The sequence below is a fragment of the Dendrobates tinctorius genome, unplaced genomic scaffold (assembly GCF_039654945.1).
Source record: "Dendrobates tinctorius isolate UK_male_01 unplaced genomic scaffold, ASM3965494v1 ptg000221l, whole genome shotgun sequence".
Lineage (NCBI taxonomy): Eukaryota > Metazoa > Chordata > Amphibia > Anura > Dendrobatidae > Dendrobates > Dendrobates tinctorius.
The window spans coordinates 241,157-264,189 of NW_027361888.1; the positions used below are offsets into that span (position 1 = coordinate 241,157).

At 43.3% G+C, this 23,033-nt stretch overlaps 2 protein-coding genes across 2 annotated transcripts in view; both read right to left on the reverse strand.

Moving 5' to 3' along the window:
• Positions 1-11,761: 11,761 nt before the first annotated feature.
• Positions 11,762-23,033, reverse strand: part of LOC141058931 (uncharacterized) — a 95,316-nt gene continuing 84,044 nt past the window's right edge. Inside the window, 1 exon segment of the mRNA XM_073555145.1 lies at positions 11,762-12,728. Coding sequence (XP_073411246.1) covers positions 12,010-12,728 — 719 coding nt within the window. The 3' untranslated portion in view covers positions 11,762-12,009.
• Positions 20,692-21,524, reverse strand: LOC141058942 (gastrula zinc finger protein XlCGF66.1-like). The gene is made up of 4 exons (XM_073555154.1): positions 21,378-21,524; positions 21,069-21,248; positions 20,863-20,986; positions 20,692-20,779 (listed from the first exon to the last, which is right to left on the reverse strand). The coding sequence occupies exons 1-3, from the start codon at positions 21,453-21,455 to the stop codon at positions 20,888-20,890; spliced, it is 357 nt and encodes a 118-aa protein (XP_073411255.1). The 5' UTR covers positions 21,456-21,524; the 3' UTR covers positions 20,692-20,779; positions 20,863-20,887.

The window sequence follows — 23,033 nt, forward strand, 5'->3', positions numbered from 1 at the left end:
AAGACAGGAACTGAACTAGAGGCCAGAGCTCAGAGCAGAGAAATCACCAGCAACCCTACAGGGCGTCGGCTGCCTTATATCTACTCAGAGATTCCGGATATCCAATCGCAATCCACCTGTTCAGGTGACAAGTCTCTCCCATCCAAATCAGTTTTACCACCTCCTTTCACCAGCAGAGGGAGTTCATCTGACATCAAAGGTGAACGAGAAAATGAGCTCATAACAGTACCTCCCCCTTGAGGAGGGGTCACCGAACCCTCATCCACGCCACCAGGCCGATCAGGATGGGCCCGATCAAAAGCACGAACCAATCTTTCGGCATGAATATTGGAAGCAGAGACCCAAGAATTATCCTCCTGGCCATAACCCTTCCACTTAACCAAATACTGGAGTCTCCGTCTAGCCAGACGGGAATCCAGTATCTTCTCTACCTCATATTCCATGTTACCTTCAACCAATATAGGGTCAGGAGGTGCCACCAAAGGAACTACCGGCTCAACAAACCTCTTCAACAGAGACTTATGAAACACGTTATGGATCAAATAATGTAACAGGAAGAGCCAATCGAAAAGAAACAGGATTAAGAATCTCCAAAATCTTGTAAGGTCCAATAAATCTAGGTTTAAACTTTGGTGAAGCCACCTTCATAGAGATATTCTTTGATGACAATCAAACCATATCACCCACCTTAAACCGGGGACCAATGGTCCTATGCCGGTTGGAAAACCGCTGGGCCTTTTCCTGGGAAGAGACAACTTATCCACCACTTGGTCCCAAATCTGGTGCATTCTATCCACCACAGTGTCAACACCTGGGCAGGCAGAAGACTCCACCTGCCCTGAAGAGAATCGAGGATGAAACCCAAAGTTACAAAAAAAAGGTGACATCAAAGTGGCAGAACTAGCTCTATTATTTAAAGCAAATTGGGCCAAGGGCAAAAATGAGACCCAATCATCCTGATCAGCAGAGATAAAACATCTCAAGACTCCAAAGTCTGGTTTGTTCTCTCCGTCTGCCCATTGGTCTGAGGGTGAAATGCAGAGGAGAAGGACAACTGAATTCCCAGCTTGGAACAAAAAGTCCTCCAAAATCTAGAAACAAACTGAACTCCACTGTCAGACACAATGTTCTCAGGAATCCCATGCAAGCGAACCACCTGTTGCAAAAACAAGGGCACTAACTCTGAGGAAGATGGCAACTTAGGGAGTGGCACGAGATGGACCATCTTATAGAATCTATCACAAATCACCCAGATAACAGTCATTCTCTGAGAGATAGGCATATCAGAAATAAAATCCATTGAAATATGGGTCCATGGCCTCCTGGGCACCGGCAAACACATCAACAACCCACTAGAGCGAGAACAAGGTTTAGACCAGGAGCAAGTCCCACAGGACTGCACAAAATTCCTGACATCATGAGATAAGGCGGGCCACCAAAAAGACCGACTCACCAAATCTCTAGTACCAAAAATACCTGGATAACCAGCCAGTGTGGAGCAATGAACTTCAGACATCACTCTCTTCCTCCACTGGTCAGGAGCATACAATTTTCCAATGGGACAATGCTCAGGTTTGTCCTCCTGAACCTCTTCCAGAGCACGTCTCAAATCGGGCGAGATGGAAGAAAGAACTACCCCCTCACCTAAGATGGTAGCAGGCTTGGTCACAATAGGAGAATCGGCAAAGAAACTCCTAGAGAGGGCGTCTGCCTTGACATTCTTAGTGCCCGGAAGAAAAGAGACCACAAAATCAAAACGTGTGAAAAACAAGGCCCACCTAGCCTGTCTAGGATTCAAGCGTTTGGCCGACTCAAGGTAAATCAAATTCTTGTGGTCAGTAAGGACCACGACTTGATGTTTAGCTCCCTCCAACCGATGTATCCACTCCTCAAATCAAATGCCCATTTCATGGCTAACAGTTCCCGATTCCCCACATCATAGTTGCGTTCGGATGGGGAGAACTTTCGGGAAAAGAAAGCACAGGGATTCATTTTAGATGTTACCAGATCTTTTTGGGACAAAACAGCTCCTGCACCAATCTCAGAAGTGTCCACCTCTACCTGAAACGGGAGTGAGACATCAGGTTGCCGCAAAACCGGAGCAGAAGTGAACCTCCGCTTCAGCTCCTGAAAGGAAGAAACAGCCTCTGGAGACCAATTCAGGACATCAGCACCCTTCTTAGTCAAATCAGACAAATGGTTTGGCAATACCAGAAAAATTAGCTATAAATTTACGATAAAAATTAGCAAAACCCAAAAACTTCTGCAGGGCCTTCAAAGAAGGGGGTGAACCCAATCATAAATGGCCTGTACCTTGGCCGGGTCCATTTCAATAGTTGACGGAGACAAAATAAATCCCAAAAATGAAATCCTCTGTACACCAAAAAGGCATTTCAATCCCTTAACATACCTGTCTTCCAGGTGCAAAAATTAAAGATGTGTCTGACAGGATATCAGGACTCTTCAGACCTACAGATGACTACCCATTCCTGCTACTACATGTGGGGACAAATGACACAGCAAGAAACGACCTGGAAACCATCTGCAGAGACTTTGAAGACTTAGGCAAGAAAGTGAAAGAACAGGGAGCGCAGGTGGTCTTCTCTTCCATCCTCCCAGTGGATGGCCAAGGAACAAGGAGGTGGAATAAGATTCTGCAGGTGAACAACTGGCTACGTCGATGGTGCTGTCAACAACGATTTGGATTTCTGGATCACGGAGTGAACTACTTATACGATGGACTACTTGCTAGAGATGGGGTGCACCTTACGAAGACTGGAAAGCATGTATTTGGAAGTCGCCTTGCTACACTTGTAAGGAGAGCTTTAAACTAGAACAACATGGGAAGGGAAGCAAAAGACCAGAAAAAGCCATACACCTGACAAATGCTATTGAGAACTCTGCTATTAGAAGTGGAAAGGAAGGACAAAGACGAAAGAATCTAATTAATAAAAATATTGGAGAAAGAGAAACCAATCACAAACTAAAATGTTTCTATACTAATGCACAAAGCATGGGCAACAAACAAGGAGAATTGGAACTACTAACACAGGAAAAGAAATATGATGTCATTGGAATCACTGAAACTTGGTGGGACAATACACATGATTGGAATATAAGACTAGAAGGATACAACTTATTTGCAAGAAACAGACTTGATAAACGAGGAGAGGGTGTCGCATTGTATGTTAGAAACGCGTATATCTGCACAGAGATTGAAGCTTCAGAGACTGGGAGTTCTGTGGAAACTGTTTGGGTAAGAATACAAGGACAGAACAATGGAAAGGACACCATTGTAGGCATTTACTACAGGCCGCCTGTGCAAGCTGAAGATATGGATGAACTCTTTATGCATCAAATGGCCAAGTTCTCCAAAAAATATGACATAGTTGTCATGGGAGATTTCAACTATCCAGACATTTGTTGGGAATCTCTCTCAGGCAAAACTAACAGGTCAAGGAAATTCTTATCCTCTCTTGCTGACAACTTTATCTTTTAAAAGGTAAGGGAGAAAACAAGGGGAACTGCTACCTTGGATCTAATCCTTATAAACAGGGAGGAAATGGTTGAGGAGGTAAAAGTGGCTGGGACCCTAGGAGGTAGCGACCATGCTATTTTAGAATTTTGGATAACTAGAGGGGGAAGACCTGTGAAGACTCAGACGTCAAGGTTAGATTTCAGAAAGGCAGATTTTAAGGGATTCAGAAAGAGAATTGGAGGGATCCAATGGCTGGATATCCTTAAAGACAAAAATGTCCAGGAAGGATGGGAAATCTTGAAAAATGAAATTCTCAAAGCACAGTTGTTAACAATTCCGAAAAGAGGGAAGAATAGGAAGCATTTAAGGAAACCAGGATGGATGAACACAGAACTTAAGCACATGCTAAAAAGGAAGAAAAAAATGTTTATAAAATGGAAAGAGGGAGGCATATCTAAAGAAGAATATAATGCTGTCTGCAGAACCTGCAGGGCACAAATCAGATTAGTAAAGCTGAAAATGAATTGAGGCTTGCAAGAGATGTCAAAAGCAATATTAAAGGATTTTGGGGATATGTCAAAAGTAAAAGAAAAGTCAAAGATGCTATAGGATTTTTACAGGATGAAAATGATGAAATGGTAAGACAGGATGTTGAGAAGGCTGAACTTTTAAATTCCTATTACATCTGTTTTCTCTCAGAAAGGAAATGTAACATCAACTGTTATTCACTGTCCTATTAAGGGAATAGAAGAATCCAGGATATCTATAAACAGAAAGATAGTGAGGAAACACTTAGCTAACCTAAATGAATTCAAGTCTCCAGGTCCAGATGAATTACACCCAAGAGTACTGAAGGAGATAGCAGAAGAAATGTTTGAACCCCTCTCGATAATCTTTGAAAATTCTTGGAGAACAGGAGAAGTGCCAGAAGACTGGAGAAGAGCAAATGTTGTTCCTATCTTCAAAAAGGGGAAGAAGGTGGACCCAGGCAACTATAGGCCGGTGAGTCTGACTTCTATACCAGGAAAGATCTTTGAACAAATTATTAAACAACATGTATGTCAATACCTGGATAAGAATGAAGTGATTAAACAGAGTCAGCATGGGTTTGTAACTAATAAGTCATGTCAGACTAACTTAATTTCCTTCTATGATGGTATCACTGATTGGGTGGATCAAGGAAATGCTGTAGATATAGTATATCACTATCACTGATTATCACTGATTGGGTGGATCAAGGAAATGCTGTAGATATAGTATATCTTGACTTCAGCAAAGCATTCGACAAAGTCTCTCATACAATCCTTATTGAAAAAATGACTAAGTATGGAATGGACAAGGCAACTGTTAGGTGGATTCATAACTGGCTTAGTGATCGGACCCAAAGAGTGGTCGTAAATGGCTGCACATCCAGTTGGAAGAATGTCTAAAGTGGTGTACCACAGGGCTCTGTCCTGGGCCCTGTATTGTTCATCATCTTTATCAACGATTTAGATGAAGGAATTGAGGGTAAACTGATTAAATTTGTTGATGACACAAAGCTAGGAGGGATAGCTAATACTAGAGAAGAGAGAGAGAGGATTCAAAAAGATTTAAATAAACTGGAGAAGTGGGCAGCAACTAACAGAATGGTTTTTAACAGGGAGAAATGCAAAGTACTACATCTGGGCAATACAAATGAAAAAAGCAGATATAGAATGGGAGGAATAGGGCTAAGTGACAGCACATGTGAAAAAGACTTGGGTATACTAATAGATCACAGACTGAATATGAGTTAACAGTGTGATGCAGCAGAAAAAAAGGCAAATGCAATTCTAGGATGTATTAACAGAAGCATACAGTCTAGATCACGTGAAGTCATTATTTCCCTCTACTCCTCTTTGGTCAGACCTCATCTGGAATATTGTGTCCAGTTTTGGGCACCACATTTTAAAAAAGACATCAACAAACTGGAGCAAGTTCAGAAAAGAGCGACCAGAATGGTGACCGGTCTGCAAACCCTGTCTTATGAGGAAAGGTTGCAGGATTTGGGAATGTTTAGTTTGCAAAAGAGAAGACTGAGAGGAGACTTAATAGCTGTCTACAAATATCTAAAGGGCTGTCACATTTTAGAAGGATCAACTTTATTCTCATTTGCACGAGGAAAGACTAGAAGCAATGGGATGAAACTGAATGGGAGGAGACACAGATTCGATATTAGAAAAAACTTTTTGACAGTTAGAGTGATCAATGAGTGGAACAGGCTGCCACGAGAAGTGGTGAGTTCTCCTTCAATGGAAGTCTTCAAACAGAGGCTGGACAGACATCTGACTGGGATGATTTAGCGAATCCTGCTTTGAGCAGGGGGTTGGACCAGATGGCCCAGGAGGTCCCTTCCAACTCTACGATTCTATGATTCTATGATTCTATGAGGGAATTCTACCTCAAAATCCAGAACACAGTCCGAACATGTTCCACATGAGAGTCCCAATCCCTGGAAAATTTCAAAATATCATCCAGATAGATGATCAAAAATGTATCCACAAAGTCCCGGAAAATGTTTTGCCCCCCCGAACCAAAACCCTAGCTACGCCTCTGCTACTACCGCCAGGGTGGGCTTTCCTTTAAGAAATGAGATCTGCTTGGAGTTAGGGGCATAAATAGAGACAATTGTGTAGGTCTTGTTATTCATGGTGCAGACTAGGATGACAGATCTGCCTTCGTCGTCCACTACGCTGGTGATTAGCTGGAAGATGACGGTGTTCTATATCGCGATTACTGCTCCTCTTTTTTTTATCAATGGCATGGGAATGAAAGACATTTAGGAAACTTCTATTCTGCAATCTATGGACGTCAGGGCTATATAGGTGGGTTTCCTGAACGCACAATACATCTGCTTTTAGGGATTGGGCCTCTTTCCATAGAAGGGATCTTCTGAACGGACTATTCATTCCCTCTACATTAATGCTAGAATTGTGAAGAATCATGTACAGATTACAGATACAATCTATGTATCACCACTACACAATTAGAAAAATTGGGGGAATAACAAAAAACATTTAAATTTTAATTTTGTGAAAAAACTGTAAGAGTTTCAAGAGTTTGGCTCTAAGTGAATCTCCTGGATATGCTCCGCTATCCAGTATATAGTGGGGGGCATTGGGGGCTGATATGCTCCGCTATCCAGTATATAGTGGGGGGTATTGGGGGCTGATATGCTCCTCTATCCAGTATATAGTGGGGGGTATTGGGGACTGATATGCTCCCTATCCAGTACATAGAGGGGGTATTTGGGGCTGATATGCTCCGCTATCCATTATATAGTGGGGGGGTGAAGAGGAACAGAAAAACTCTCCTCTCGTGCCTCCACAGTGAAAAATAGTCTTGTATTCCTTTCTCTTGTTCATGTCCACTCCTTCATCAAGGTGGGCGGCATCTTCTTCAGCGGGGAGCTGGTATCCTCGTCCACCGTCGCCAGTGACCACTTCTGCAGAAGAGGCATGGCCTCTTGGTGGGGAAGTCAGGAGCTCTGTGGCTCCATTCTTGGTGATGATCACCGGGTAGCTCCACTTGCACACGATCCCGTTGTCCCGTAGGATCTTGGTGGCTGTGGACAACTCCAGCTTTCTGTTCAGGGTGACGGCGGATAGGTCGGTGAACACCATGATGCTCTTGAACCTCTGGGAGCTCCGGTCCACTCGCTCCAGCTTTTGTAATTGCTTCTTTAAAATGATAAAAATGAAGCCTGGCAATTACATCCCTGGGCGCAGAGGCAGTTTTGGGGATCCTGTGCGCTCTGCCTATTATGAGGTGTCGCTGCTCCGCCTCAGGGACTAGTGTGGTAAAGAAATCTGTTAGGAACTCCTACAACGCGCCCGCAGCAACGCTTTCCGGTATCCCCCTAAAGAGCAGATTGTTGCGCCTGGAGTGGTCCTCCAAATCCGCCAGCTTTAGTTTTAGGGCGGTGGTCTCCTCATCTGCCTCATAATGAGAGTCCAATAAGTGGTTGTTGGCTGTGGTGAATTCCTCCAGCTTCTCCTCAGGCTGTTCTGTCCCTTATGTGCCCAATGTCTTTCTGTAGTGCAGTGAGGGCTGAGGTAATGTCACTATGTACAGCCTGCTTTATATCTCCCAGCAGGGACTTCAGTGTGGCCTCAGTGATGGGGGTGGAGGGGTGCCCTGTGTCAGGGGCATATACTTGCGTTTTGTTGCTCTGCTTCTCCGGGCTTCTGGATGAAGAACTGCCCGATCTCTCCTGTGCCTGCTCCGCTGCACTCATGCCCCTCTCCGGTGAGGTCTGACCCGGTGTCAGACCAGACCTCCCCAGAGCGATCCACACCGCCACTGGCCGCATGGTGAATGCTGCGGTGGCCATCTTGGATTTTCACGGGCGCTGGCACAAAGACCGGTATCCTGACAGCGCTGCTCCCCTGCTCCTCGTTGCGTGCCCCATCAGAGCCCGGACCCCGTCTGACGTAGTGGTAAGTGGAATTGCGGGTTTCCCCTGCTGTTATTTGCTGCTGGGGCACGGAGCTAGTGTTCCCTGCAGCCGCTCAGCTCCTCATCCAGACACGCCCCCCCGTGTCCTCTCATTATATAAGCTATTCATCTATAAGTGCACAGGATCTATTCCCCTTATACACTGATATCCAGTGATAGATCTACAATCCGGTTACATATATCTATGTATGGATTTATCTTACACTCAATAAATACGGTGCACTTATCTCATCTCCACCTTGATAGTGACGCTCTCTTAGGATACATGTTACTCTATGATGGCACTTCTGCACACGGCCACTAGATGGAGCTACAACATTTGACATTTACCTGAATTTTTATATCTACACATGGTTTACACAAATTATATTTTCTTGTGGTAACTCTATACTATTTACCATTAGAAGCTGTGTATTTCTGTAATTATTTGTATGTATACATGATTGATTACCACTTCTGTCTCTGTAAAAACAATCCCCTTTAACCCCTTTCTGACATCGGGTGTAAATGTACTTCCTCCCTTTGATGTGGGCTCCGGCGGTGAGCTGACATCTTTTCTATCACACGTCAGCTCTATTGAACAGCTGCCATTTGCCCCTAACAGCCTCTGACAGCGACATTTAATGCGCACTTCCAGCAAGCGCGCCGGAAATCCGCCCATCGGTGACCCCATCACATGATCTTGGGTCACTGATGGGTTGGCATGACAACCAGAGGTCTCCAGCAGACCTCTATGCTTGTCACTGCCAGAATGCTATGAGCGCCACCCACTAGCCAAAACCACATGAACCAGGGATCATCCTGCCGAACTCCCGCTCTCCTATTAGCATGAACGCTACTCAGACAACACAGGGTGAGGGTAACACAGTGTGGGCAATGCTTTATTGTACCACAAAACAGGCAGATAACACATAGAACAGTCCCAGCACAGGACCCAAGATGGGGCACATTACAGAGTCTCACCCTTCCACTGACCTGCCTGGATAATAGCAGCTGTGACTTCAGATCTTCCAGGGTCACTACCTCACCTATGGCACATACACAGAGAAACTGGGTCTGAGCAGAAAAAGTAAATTAATGTGCATGCAAAATGTAATTGCATATGAACACATGACCTTTACACAGAGAAAACCAAAAGCAAAACACAAAACAAATATCCTGGAATAAAAAAGTGAAAAAATATATTGCAAAAATTGCATGAAGGTAGTAATAATAGTAATAATAAGGGTATTTAGTTAACATAATTTTGATCAAAATAATGTAGAAGCCATCCCGCCACGTCACGGCAACCCTTGTGGGACAGTCCTAACTCTTGTATTTAAAACCTTTCCACTTGTCAAATGACGTAAATGTGAACAAGGACAGAGGGACTGAACCACCAGTAATAGTATAGGCCATACACAGAGAGCAGGTATCGACAAGTGTTGTGAGTTCATTTTCCCCTCCGTCACTGAGGCCTGGTGAACTCCCTATTCTAGTGAAGGAAGGTAGTGAGCCTGATTATCAGGCACCTGGTACTAATGAAGACGATTGGCTGAGTGGAGTCACTGATTGGATATAAGGCAGCCTACGCCCTTTCTGCCCTGTGGGTGATTTCTCTGTGGACTCTTGGACACCAGTCTGATTCCTGCTCTCCTAAAGCTAAGTTTTCTGTTTTGCCTTTTGCATTTAAGATTTGTTTTTTGTTTTTCTTGCTTTTTGGATTCTGCCACTCCCTGCTGGAGTGTGCAGTGTTCCGTTAGCTCTGTCTTCTGAAAGTACCTGAGTGCTGATTTAATTTTTGAAGCTTAGTTGCTTCAGGGCCATTTTTATATCAGCTTGTTGGCTTTTGTCTCTGATAGGGTTTTGGCAGATTGCAGTCAGCAGCCTTCCTATCCGTTCCTATCTAGGTAGTTTTTGGGCCCCGTCTTTGCTCAGCCTGTCTTTCTGTCTGTGTAAGTGTTTTCATCTTGCTTCACCGTCATTATATGTGGGGGGCTGCCTATTGCTTTGGGGTTTGCTCTGGGGCAGTTAGATTTCCCCTTTCCTTCTTTAGGCCTATGTATCTCTCCGGCTGTGAACGAGGGGTCTAGGTCATCGTAGGAACCCCCCACGGCTACTGCTAGTTGTGTTGATAGGTTCAGGGGTCTGCAATCTGATAGTTGCCAACTTCTCTGGTTTTCTGGACTTAGCTAGCATTTCTGTTTTTGCCTCCTACGGTGACTCAATCATAACAGACAAGTGTAGGAAGATGACAGTCCATACAAGACCAGTTGATCCAAAGATCACAATCTCGCTTCTGCAAAAGTATCCATGGTTCAGCAATGGTCAATGGAGCAGATCTGTATTCTTCCAACCGAGGCTGAAAACCCCTAGGTTGTTTCCTATAGAATGATAGATCCGTGTCCCTTGTGATGATGTTGTGGCTGCCGTCCTGTCTCTTGTCCTTTGGATGTATAGATGTCTTGGCAGAATCTCTCTGTTTCTTTCTCTCAGTCTTTTTATACAGAGGCCTGTAACCTATTTTTAGACTTAACAAGTGTCCCTCATTCAGTATTTACATAAAGGGTAAGAATGGAGATGAGATTATTATATAATTACTTGATTATTTAAACTCTTTGCATAGTTTTTCCCTCTCTGCTTTAGAAGTCAACAAACTGGCTCCATAACACAATGCATAATTAGCATATCAGCAAACATCAGTAGTGATCAAGGATAAGGGCACAATAAAAGTCAATATTACCGGCTTACACAAACAAAAGTCTGTTTTCTTGACCAACCAGAAATCAACACTTACATTTAAAGCCAACATACAGATAACATTCTATTATTCTTTGTTGCTAAAAAATAGTCATCTGGTTAATTAAGATACAATGCTGTATGTCTTCACAATGCCAAAAGTAAAAAAAGAAATGTTTTTAAAAATATTAAAAAAAATCAAAGTTCAAATTACCTCCCTTTCGCCCCTTTCAAAATAAAACAATAAAAAAATCAAACATACACATATTTGTTATAGCGGCGTTCAGAATCGCCCGATCTATCAATATAAAAAAGAATTAACCCGATCGCTAAACGGCGTAACGAGAAAAAAGGTCAAAACGCTAGAATTACTTTTTTTGGTCGCCACAACATTGCATTGAAATGCAATAAAGGATGATCAAAAGATCGTATCTGCACCAAAATGGTATCCATTAATAACGTCAGCTCGGCACACAAAAAATAAGCCTTCACCCAACCCAAGATCATGAAAAATGGAGACACGACGGGTATCGGAAAATGGCGCAATTCTTTTATACTTAACCTAATAAAGAGGAGTTATTTTTACTGATACAGTGGGTATGGAAAGTATTCAGACGCCTTTAAATTTTTCACTCTTTGCTTCATTGCAGCCATTTGGTAAAGTCAAATTCATACTATCTATTCCAGACACTGAAGTGGCTTATACACGTCCGAAGTATATAGTTTGATGTTTGGGATCTGCCAATATGTGACTAGTTTTCTGACTGTTTTGAATAACATGATACATGATTTTAGTTTTTTTTTTTTTTCGTTTAGTCTCGCTTGAATATAGGTCAATATTAAATAGTCCCCTGATGAGTCGCCATTGGTGAGGATGATGAAACCCATAGAAATGAGAGGCTTGGAGAGTGAGTGTGTATACGTCACCTCACCCTATATACTGAACTGTGGGGTACATGTTCTTTCTATTAGTCACTTTCCGACTAACCTTCAAGGGGTGAATTATGGGTATAGTTTTACATTTGCAATTAATAAGGTTTAGTTTTATCCTTTTATCAGCAAACATGAGGAATGACAAGAGACAACCCATTTAAGAAGATTCATTTTTGCTTAAAACTATTCCAACATTATGAACATAAAAAAGGCTTCTCCCCTATGTGACATCTCTGATGTTTATTAACAGTTGATTTCCAAGTAAAATATTTCCCACATTAAGAAAATAAAAATGGCTTCTCCTCTGTGTGACTGCTCTGATGGCGTTCAAGAAGCGCTTTCTGGTTAAAATATTTCCCACATTTTAAACATGAAAAAGGCTTCTCCCCTGTGTGAGTTCTCTAGTGCTTCACACAATTTGATTTAGTGTTAAAACATTTCCCGCATTCTGAACATGCAAAAGGATTCACTCCTGTGTGGATTCTCTGGTGCTTAAAACAATCTGATTTAGTGTTAAAACATTTCCCACATTCTGAACAGGGAAAAGGCTTCTCTCCTGTGTGAATTCTCTGGTGGACAACAAAATGTGCTTTCTGTGCAAAATATTTCCCACATTCTGAACAAGAAAAGGGTTTCTCCCCTGTGTGAATTCTTTGATGGGTAACAAAATGTGATTTATGTGCAAAACATTTCCCACATTCTGAACATGAAAAAGGCTTCTCCCCTGTGTGAGTTCTCTGGTGCATAACACAATCTGATTTATTCCTAAAACATTTCCCACATTCTGAACAGGAAAAAGGCTTCTCCCCTGTGTGAATTCTCTGGTGATTAACCAATTGTGATTTCCGGTTAAAACATTTCCCACATTCTAAACATGAAAAAGGCTTCTCCCCTGTGTGGATTCTCTGGTGCGTAACACAATCTGATTTAGTGTTAAAACGGTTCCCACATTCTGAACAGGAAAAAGGCTTCTCCCCTGTGTGGATTCTCTGGTGATTAACACAATCGGATTTATTGTTAAAACATTTCCCACATTCTGAACAGGAAAAAGGCTTCTCCCCTGTGTGAGTTCTCTGGTGGATAACAAAACTTGATTTCTGCGCAAAACATTTCCCACATTCTGAACATGAATATGACTTCTTTGCTTTAGGAGCAGTTTGTTTTTTAATGCCTCTTTTGTGACTTTGATTTTCCTTAGTAATCGGTAATGAATCAGAAGATGGGACCTGTTTCATAGGATCAGATGACAGATTGCTGTGAATGGATGATGATATATCTGGAGTAATAGCATTCACTTCAGTTGTATCTTGTAGGATCTCAAGAGCATCAGATTTAAAAATTAAAGATGTCAGCTGTCCCTCTGATCTCCTGTTACAGTCATCTGCTAAGATAAAAACAATTATTTTTTAATAAAATATCCTTGAGTTTTATATTTTTGAACATTTCTACTTAAATTGTCCATAAAAATGGCAAGCTATGTAAAAGCTTTAATTATTTCCCAAGACAATGACAGTTCACAGTCTAATAGAAAACCTTGTTGGATGAGCCAGTAGTGTGCGGTGTTCAACTGTTGGTTCATTCTGCCTTCCAAATATCAAATAAAAAGAAACCAATGTTATGTAGGTGAAAATAATACCAATTCTCATCTCACAAAAAAACAAGTCCCCACTCAGGTCCATCATCTGTCAATGGAAAAACAGAGGTTCCCACACTATTAGTGGCTCAAAGGCTGTTGAAAAGCAACAAGGTTTCCATAAACAAATCCAGCAAAATCCGCTCTCACTTCGGAGTCTTGCAGTGTGCGCAAACAACATTTAGGATCCCTGTATTTAGCAATATTATAGTGAGAAGAACCCACTTAATTTGTGGTGTGTGTCTCCTGGAGCACAATCTGGGCACTGTTATGAACGAGTCACCGTAGGAGGCAGACACAAAAATAGAAGCTACGTCCAGAAAACCAGAGAAGTTGGCAACTATCAGATTGCAGACCCCTGAACCTATCAACACAACTAGCAGTAGCCGTGGGGGGTTCCTATGGTGCCCTAGACCCCTCGATCACAGCCGGAGAGCTAAATAGCCTAAAGACAGAAAAGGAAATCTAAACTGCCCCAGAGCAGACCCCAAAGTAAAAGGCAGCCCCCAACATATAATGACGGTGAAGCAAGATGAAAAAACACTCACACAGATAGAAAGATAGGCTGAGCAAATGATGGGGCCCAAGCTAACTACACAGGACAGGAAAGGAAGGTTGCTGTCTGCAATCTGCCAAAACCCTATCAAAGACATAAGCCAACAAGCTGATATGGAAAAAGACCCTGAAGCAGCTAGGCTTCAACAACTATATCAGCACTCAGGTATTTTCAGAAGACAGAGCTAAAGGAATTCAGCTCACCCCAGCTGGGAATGGCAGAAATCCAGAAAAACAAAGCAAAACAAAGTCAAAGCACAAATGCAAAAAGCTGAGCAGAAAACTTAGCTTTAGAAGAGCAGGAATTCAGACTGGTCTCCAAGGATCCCACAGAGAAATCACCCACAGGGCAGAAGGGCGTTGGCAGCCTTATATACAGTCAGTAACTCCACTCAGCCAGTCATCATCATTAGGCTCAGGTGTTTGATAATCAGGCTCACTACCTTTCTTTACCAGAAGAGAGAGTTCATCGGGCCTCAGTGGTGAAGGGGAAAATGAACTCACAACAGGGCACTATGTGCTGGGTAATAAAATGACAAATGTGTAATTTTCACTCTCCAACATCCACTGTGTGTTAATTTCCAGAAAGTGGCTGTGGAGTCAAAATATTCACTCCTCCTAAGGATTATAACCCTCAGTGAATTAATTAATAAAATGGAATCACTTTATAGGGATTTTGACTGTTTGTTCTGGATTTTCTGTCATTTAGTTACAGTATATTAGGGCTTCTGCATATGGTGTGTCCAATCTCATCTGGGATCTGTTCCTGCTGTCCAGCTGGAGTAATCTGCTCCCTACTTCAGCCAATTGGAAAGTACCACACCCTACTAAAGCGCAAAGCACATGGCCGGAATCTGCCAGATACAGCGCTGTTCTCCTCTGGTTCAGTCCTCTGTGCTCAGCTTGTGGCTTGTGTATTTGTTTCCTGCTGTGACCGTGGCCCGTTTACTGACTACTCTTGTGTCTTCTGATTCTGTATTGTGTCCTTCTGGTTCTGACCCAGCTACCTGACTATTCTTCTCGCCATCTAACACCACAGAATAGCAGGTAACACCATGGGCCAAGCCTAGGGGTCCCTGTATAAGTCCATATCCATGTAATTGTGTTAAAGGGCGATGAGCAAGGCAATCCTTGGGATATGGAGAGCAGAGAAAATAGAGCCAAGCATGTTCATGGAGGACATCTTTTGAGCTGCCAGTTGACCACGAACAGTGCTCCCAATACATTGTGTCTGCAAACTATTCCAGCTAGATCTGCATTAAAATAGCTAAATGGCGCTCCTTCCCTTCTGAACACTGCCATGTGCCCAGACAGTAGTGTACAATCGTATATAGGGTATAGTGCGAAGCTGGAAAATAATTTGTAAGATCCATTTGTTTTCTATTATCCTTTGTGAAGAATTCCAAACTTACCACCACATAAAGTGACACACGACGAATATTAATAATGGGGCCTGATTAGGAACTACTGAAATGATCAAACTCCACAGTCTTCGTCAGTAATAAATGAGTAACTAGTGGTGAAACCTCTCTGGTGTAATTAGAGTATGGGTCTCGGAGACTTCACAATCTATACTATCTTAAGGTCCAATATTTTCTGTCAGATGAGTTTCAAGAAGAAATATTAGTCATTTAAAGAGAACTGTGTATAAGGCCGGTTTCACACGTCCTGATATTTCCGGTACCGGAGATGTCCATGTGTGTATTACTTGTAGCACACGTGTGACAACTATGTCAGCATCCGTACCACATGGACGGCCGGCAGGGATGAAGCGATACATTAATCGCTGTTCCCCGGTGGCAGGTGCTGAAGACGCTCTCATCATTCTCCTCTACTCTGCCGGCAGGGAGAATGATGAGAGTTATATTAAAGTGAGAATGATGATAGTAGGTGCGGGCGTTTGGGACTATTACTCCCATCAACCTACACCTGCTGCTGCCAAGAACAGTGACAGCAGGAGCGGATGATGGGAGTATTCCTCACCCACTGCCTGCGTTATAACTAAATAAATGAATGAAAAAAACGGTGTGGGTTCCCCTGTATTTTCTATAACCAGTCTGGCAAAACTCACAACTGGGGGCTGTAACCCTCATCTGTCAGCTTCAGCAAGGCTGGTTATCAAGAATAGAGGGGTCCTCACACTGTTTTTTTAATTATATAAAGAAATAATTTATAAACATGGCATGGAGTCCTCCCCATTTCTGACAACCAGCCTTGCGAAAGCTGACAGTTGGGGGCTGGTATTCTCAGGGTTGTAATGGGCCATGGATATTGACCCCCCAGCCTAAAAATAGCAGCCTGCAGCTGCCCAAAAAAGGCACATCTATTAGAGGTGCCAATTCTGGTGCTTTGCCCGACTCTTCCCACTTGCCCTGCGTTTTGTTTTATTTCTAATAAAAGACTTTATTCTGGCTGCATCTTTATTTATCATATAACTATAGGATTAGTTATGGATAGGTGTCTTACTTTGATACCTGGCGATGAAATCTTTATTAGTAGCTTTCCATTAATGAGTTTCTCGTGCTCTGGGGTGGGGCTGTGGCGGCCTGTGGGCGGGGCTTTATGAGGTGTGCTGCTTACATATTCATCTGTATTGGCTTATGACAGGTCGCTGACCCCTCACTGACCTGCCCCCCATTATTACATAATGCATATAATAGTGTTGATATTATTGGTGATAATGCCTATAATATTGGGGCTATTGTGAGGCTTAGAAAAAAAATTACATCCAGCAAAATGTCACCAGCGGCGCCTGTCCAGTAGCCTCTATCTCTTGCTTATAGACGCTACTGTGCAGGCGCTGCCATCGCCGGTGACACTTTGCTGGATGTAATTTTTTTCTAAGCCTCACAATAGCCACAATATTATAGGCATTATCACCAATAATATCAATGCTATTATATGCATTATGTAATAATGGGGGCAGGTCAGTGAGGGGTCAGTGACCTGTCATAAGCCATTAGTAAATCCATGACACCAGGGCTGGAGCCAGCACATCTCCTGCAGGCGGGAATAAATGTATATTACAGCCATCAGCCACGCACAGCTTAGAGATATATCATGGCACAGGTGTAATGTTTGTCCTGGAGATTATCACAATCCTCCTTGAAATTACTGTATTTTTTGGACCATAAGACGCACCTAGGTTTTAGAGGAAATTAGGAAAAAAAATTGAACCAAAAAATGTGGTCAATTCTGTACTTAATATCCCCTATCCTGGTATGCAGGGCCCCATCCCGATCCTGGTATGCATGGCCCCCTCCTCCCCATTCTGATACACATGGCCCCCTCATCCCTACCCTGGTATGCATGACCTCATCCCCATCCTGGTATGCATGGCCCCCTCTTACCCATTCTGATACACATGGTCTCCTCATCCCTATCCTGGCATGCATGGCCACCTCATCCTTATCCTGGTATGCATGGCCCCCTCATCCCTATCCTGGTATGCATGGCCACCTCATCCTTATCCTGGTATGCATGGCCCCATCCCTACCCTGGTATGCAGGGTCCCCATCTCATCCTAGTATGGATGGTCCCATCCCTATCCTGGTATGCATGGTCCCATCCCTATCCTGGTATTCAGGGCCCCCATCTCATCCTGGTATGCATGGCCCCATGTCGTCCTGGTATGCAGGGCCCCCATCTCATCCTGGTATGCAGGGGCCCATCCTTATAAGTGGCCCCCACCCACATTCCTATCCTGGTATGCATGGCCCCAACAGAAAACATAAAAAAAAAAACATTACACTTACCTACCCGGCGCTCCCTTGCAGCGTCCTGCTCCGGTGCCAGCAACTGCTTTATGCTTGTAAGCAGCGCTGATAACAGTGAGTATTCACAAATATTCATTTCTCTTAAGTAGCGGCACACGAGACCGCCGGTAGCAGCAGGAAGCCGGTGGCTGACACTGCGCGCTACTGAAGAGCAATGAATACTCACTGCCCTTTGAGTACATAGTCCTGGCAGCTGTGCTCTGCTTGTGAGCAGCACATGACGTCCCTGCCATGCGCTGCTTACAAGCATATAGCAGTTGCTGGCACTGGAGCAGGACGCTGCGAGGGAGCGCGGGGTAGGTAAGTTCAATGGTTTGTTTTTTAATGTTTTCTGAAGGGGCCATGCATACCAGGATGGGAATGGGGATGGGGGTGTGGGCCAATTATAAGGATGGGGCCATGCATACCAGGACTGGGGTTGGAGGCTAATCATATCAAGATACTATTATTAAAGAGAAATGAATATTCATTGCCCTCCAAGCCCATGGGAGTGGAATGCAGTGAATATTCATTTCTCTTTAGCAGCAAGAACAGGAGTTAGCCGCAGCCACCGGCTCCAGCCTCGTGTGACCCGCTGCTCCGCCGATGCCATTCCCCCACCTCCCCACCACAGCCAGAGCCAGTACATCCGGACTATAAGACGCACCCCCCATTTTCCTCCAGATTTTTGAAGGAAAAAAGTGTGTCTTATAGTCCGAAAAATATGGTAGTTTTAACACAAATTGAAAAGTCAGGATAAAGGGAAACTCTGCTGTTATTCTACAGAAATTCACACTCGGCCTCACTGCACATTTACTGTTGTCGCTCATAAAAGGGAAGTTTGGCCAGAAAGACTGGACCTGGTCTTGTAGGGACCATGAGACATTCAGCAGCACAGAAGGGAGATAAGATTCATCCGATAAGATCTCAGGGATCTAGGAAGCCAACAGCATCATTACCCTCCGCTTTCTCTTACAGGCCCAGCATAATATTTTTCTTCAAGTGAGTTTCTAACCTGTCAGCACATTCTACGTACGCTGTCATTTGACTGTAGTTTACAGAACTGTGCAGGTAACGGTCAGTGTCTCCTAATCCCAGGGGGTAGGTGGATCCTCCAAGTCGTATGGTCTATAGAAAAGGGCTTTCAATGCCCAAAGTCATTTGAACAGTTTTGGGTGGAGGAGAATGTTGTGATCTAGAGGCAAAATGGTGATCATGGTAATACGGCCGGACTACACCACCGATAAAGCAGCCACAGCCGGTGACTGAGAGGAATCTGAGACTTCTCTGTACTCACCTGAGTAGTCATATGTGGGAATCTCCTCTTTACACCACTCATCTTCTCTCACATATGTCTCTGTAGTATTAATATGGGTCAGATCTTCACCCTGAAACAAATATTGTAAAAGTCACCAACAGATGGAGAAGTCCCATCTATGATCAGCTCTAATCCTGCCATCTCCACCGTTCTCATTTGACATAAGTATACACTGTGTTCCAAATTATTTTTCTATGATTTTCCTAAATAGTCGGTACAAATGACAGTCAGTCTAAGAAAAGTCATCACCCGTTAGAGTATACATCAAATTTTATTGAAGAAACCTCCCAATGATAACAGTATAATCTTCAAAATGAATAAAAACTCAAATTGCAGTGTTCCAAATTATTAGGCACAGTAGAATTTCTAAACATTTGATCTGTTTTAAAGAACTGAAAATGTTCATTTGTGGAATTTGCAGCATTAGGAGGTCACATTCACTGAACAAAAAAGCTATTTAACTCTAAAACATCCTAACAGGCCAAGTTACATGCTATCATAGGAACCCTTCTTTGACATCACCTTCACAATTCTTGCATCCATTGAACTTGGGAGTTTTTGGAGATGTTCTGCTTGGATTTCTTTGCATGAAGTCAGAATAGCCTCCCAGAGCTGCTGTTTTGATGTGAACTGCCTCCCTCATAGATCTTTTGCTTGATGATACTCCAAAGGTTCTCTATAGGGTTGAGGTCAGGGAAAGATGGTGGCCACACCATGAGTTTATCTCCTTTTATGCCTATAGCAGTCAATGACTCAGAGGTATTCTTTGCAGCATGAGATGGTGCAGTGTCATGCATGAAGAGGATTTTGCTCCTGAAGGCACATTTCTGCTTTTTATACCATGGAAGACAGCTGTCAGTCAGAAACTCTATATACTTTGCAGAGGTTATTTTCACACCTTCAGGAACCTTAAAGGGCCCTACCAGCTGTTTCCCCATGATTCCGGCCCAAAACATGACTCCTCCTCCTCTTTGCTGAAGTCGCAGCCTTGTTGGGACATAGTGGCCATCCACCAACCATCCATCTGGACCATCCAGGGTTGCTCGACACTCATCAGTAAACAAGACTGTATGAAAAATAGTCTTCATGTATGTCTGGACCCACTGCTACAATTTCTGCTTGTGAACACTTTTTAGGGGTGGCCGAATAGTAGGTTTATGCACCACAGCAAGCCTTTGAAGGATCCTACACCATGAGGTTCGAGGGACTCCAGAGGCACCAGCAGCTTTAAATATCTGTTTGCTGGTTTGTAATGGCTTTTTAGCAGCTGCTCTCTTAATCCGATGAACTTGCCTGGCAGAAACCTTCCTCATTCTGCCTTTATCAGCACAAACATGTCTGTGCTCACAATCAACCACAAATCTCTTAACAGTACGATGGTCACGTTTAAATTTTTGGGAAATATCTAATGTTTTCATCTCTTGACCAAGGCATTGCACTATTTGATGCTTTTCAGCAGCAGAGGGGTCCTTTTTCTTTCCTAAATTCCTTGAAACCTGTGCCCTGCTTAATAATGTGGAACATCATTCTTAAGTAGTTTTCCTTTAATTGGGCTCACCTGGTAAACTAATTATCACAGGAATTTGAGATTGATTTCAGTGATCCAAAGAGCCCTGATACACAATACCATCTATGAGTTTATTTGAAAAACAAAAAATTACATCTTTATGACACTTAAATCCAATTTGCATAATAATTTGGAACGCAGTGTAAAACATATAATACTGGTGGATAAAACAAGACTGAGCACAAGACCTTCACAGCCATCTACACATCATAGGGGAGATCTCCTGACACCTTCTCTCCATCTACCTGATGATCCTGAGGAGCACTGGGATCTTCTTGGTTACAGTCCTGTGGAAGAAGAGGACGGGGACATCTCTCTGGTGTTGTCCTCTTACTGGATAGATCTGGAGGAAACACATACAGGGACTGAATTCATTCTCTACATACAGATAATTATAGGCCGTGTGTATTTAGTCCTGTCTATTACCTGGTGATGTGAGGGGCTGGGGAACCTACATTATCACGTTCTTGTACAGATCTTTGTGTTCTTCTAAATACTCCCACTCCTCCATGGAGAAATAGACAGCGACATCCTGACACCTTATAGGAACCTGACACATACAATGATACCGTCATCCCCCGATCCCTTCATAGTTTTACTGTGTAATGTCCCAGCATTCCCAGCAATGTCACCTCTCCAGTCAGAAGCTCAGTCATCTTGCAGAGGACTTCTAGGATCTTCTGTTCATTGATGTCCTCATGGATCAGGGGGTGAGGTGGAGGCCCCGTGATTGGGCTCAGGGGTCTTCCCCATCCCTCAGACACAGGCTCCTGACAGCGATCACTAGAGGTCTTCTTCACCACTGTGTAATCCTGGTTATGGAGAGACACATTAATAAACCTCACTACAGACATTTCCAGTGTCCTCACCTCTCCAGTTCTGTCCATCTGTTATTCCCATAGATAAGAATGATGTAATGTGACATCATCAGAATCTCTCACCTCTCCAGTGAGACGGAAGAGGATCTCTAGGGTGAGGTGTAACATCCTCTCCGCCATCTTGTCTCTGTCCATATCCATCCTTGATGGGTAAATCAGGAAAATTTTCTTTTGTAGAAGATCTTCACTGAGAGGATCCGATATTGCAGAGACCTGAATGAGAAGAAGATGATCCGATGTAACATCATAAGAATCCTGTGTAATAATACAATTACTGGAGATAATAAGGGAAACATAGGAGGAGATTTATTATCTTACAGGGTTTAGTTTTCTCCCCTGACATCTACTAATAAAACCTATATATTTAGACCACAGACAACAAGCAGTTTCCTCCTCGGAGTCGGCAGCTGAACACGTTCCTCATAGACTCATCTTCCATAACGCTAATTCTCGTCTCATTACCGACACTGGAATCGGCATTAGCAATACTGCAGGAGATATTCATTACACGCGACATGAGAAATAACTCCTTCATGATGAGGACGACATCTTCATCTTCTACTGTGGCTCTAGAGACAGATTTGGCCAGAGTCGGTCACTGACTCCATCCCCACCGGCCGTCTATATGAAGGTTTCCTGTCTTCCCCGCTCTGGAATCTTCTATCATGTTAGATCTCAGCTCTGAGTCACACACAGAAGTTTGAGGCTTTTAGAAAAGATTTTTTGTTTCCACAAACACAGTGGACAGAAATGATCTGATCCCAAAGTCTCCATGTACAGTGATTTATGGGGTTTATTTCTGGCCTTAGGCTTTCCTATATTACAAGAAAAACTCCAGAAAAAGCCGATATTAAAATGTTTCTAAAGAAAATTGGCTCCAACAATTCTTGTAAGAAGAAAAAAATAAGCAAAAAGCAGAAGACACATTTTATAATTTTTAACATGTTGAACATTTATTAAAAAGAAATTAATCTCTTTGTGCCCCAGAACATAGATGTACACCGCAGGGACGGCACAGATGAGGCTTCAACAAAACCACTTGCTGCTGTGAAAGCAAACATGGCATCTAAGAAGGTGTGACAGAGTTTGGCTGAATGCCCCCCGCCTCCAAGTACTCGATAGTATGGGGCGGCCTAGTTACTCCGATACTTACATGCCTAATAATGGGGTCTGGGCTGCAATGTATGAAGGTCTATTAGGCCGGGCCAGAGGCAGCGTCCAATAAGTTACCTTATAGCGCCCCATACACATTAGGCTAAAGTTCCATGAAAGCACTGATTTCGGGGGGATTGGCCGACCATATAATGTATTTTGGGGCCTCCCGACAGATGATGTCAGGGCAGAGAAGGATCCGGCATCATGAATTTCAGAGGATAATCTGCTTGTTCTTCCTGTAGATAATCCTCCTCTAGAGGAGTCTGGAGGCGACTCTCTCATACAGACCACAGGAAAGCTGGAATATTTGTGTGTATGGGGGAGTCGGGAGAGATCGCCGTCTGCCAAATGACCGTTCAGCCAACTCTGATCTCATGTGTATGGGGCCGTTAGTATTACACTGACAGGCAGTGATGATACACGGCACTACAGTAGTACAGGGCATCACCGGAGCCATCAGAGGCTTGTATGTTGTATGATCGCACTGATCAGAGGGGTTTAAAAATGGTTTAAAGTGGAAAAATATCACAGTTTCAGCAACAAGAAATATCCGTCACTATATGG

Coding starts and splice junctions, on each gene's coding strand:
- LOC141058942 (XM_073555154.1), bottom strand. CDS start 21,455: ATGGATATGGACAGAGACAAGATGGCGGAGAGGATGTTACACCTCACC. Junction 21,249..21,377: donor TCTTCCGTCTCACTGGAGAG/GTGAGAGATTCT, acceptor CTCCATAACCAG/GATTACACAGTGGTGAAGAA. Junction 20,987..21,068: donor CTGAGCTTCTGACTGGAGAG/GTGACATTGCTG, acceptor TGTATGTGTCAG/GTTCCTATAAGGTGTCAGGA.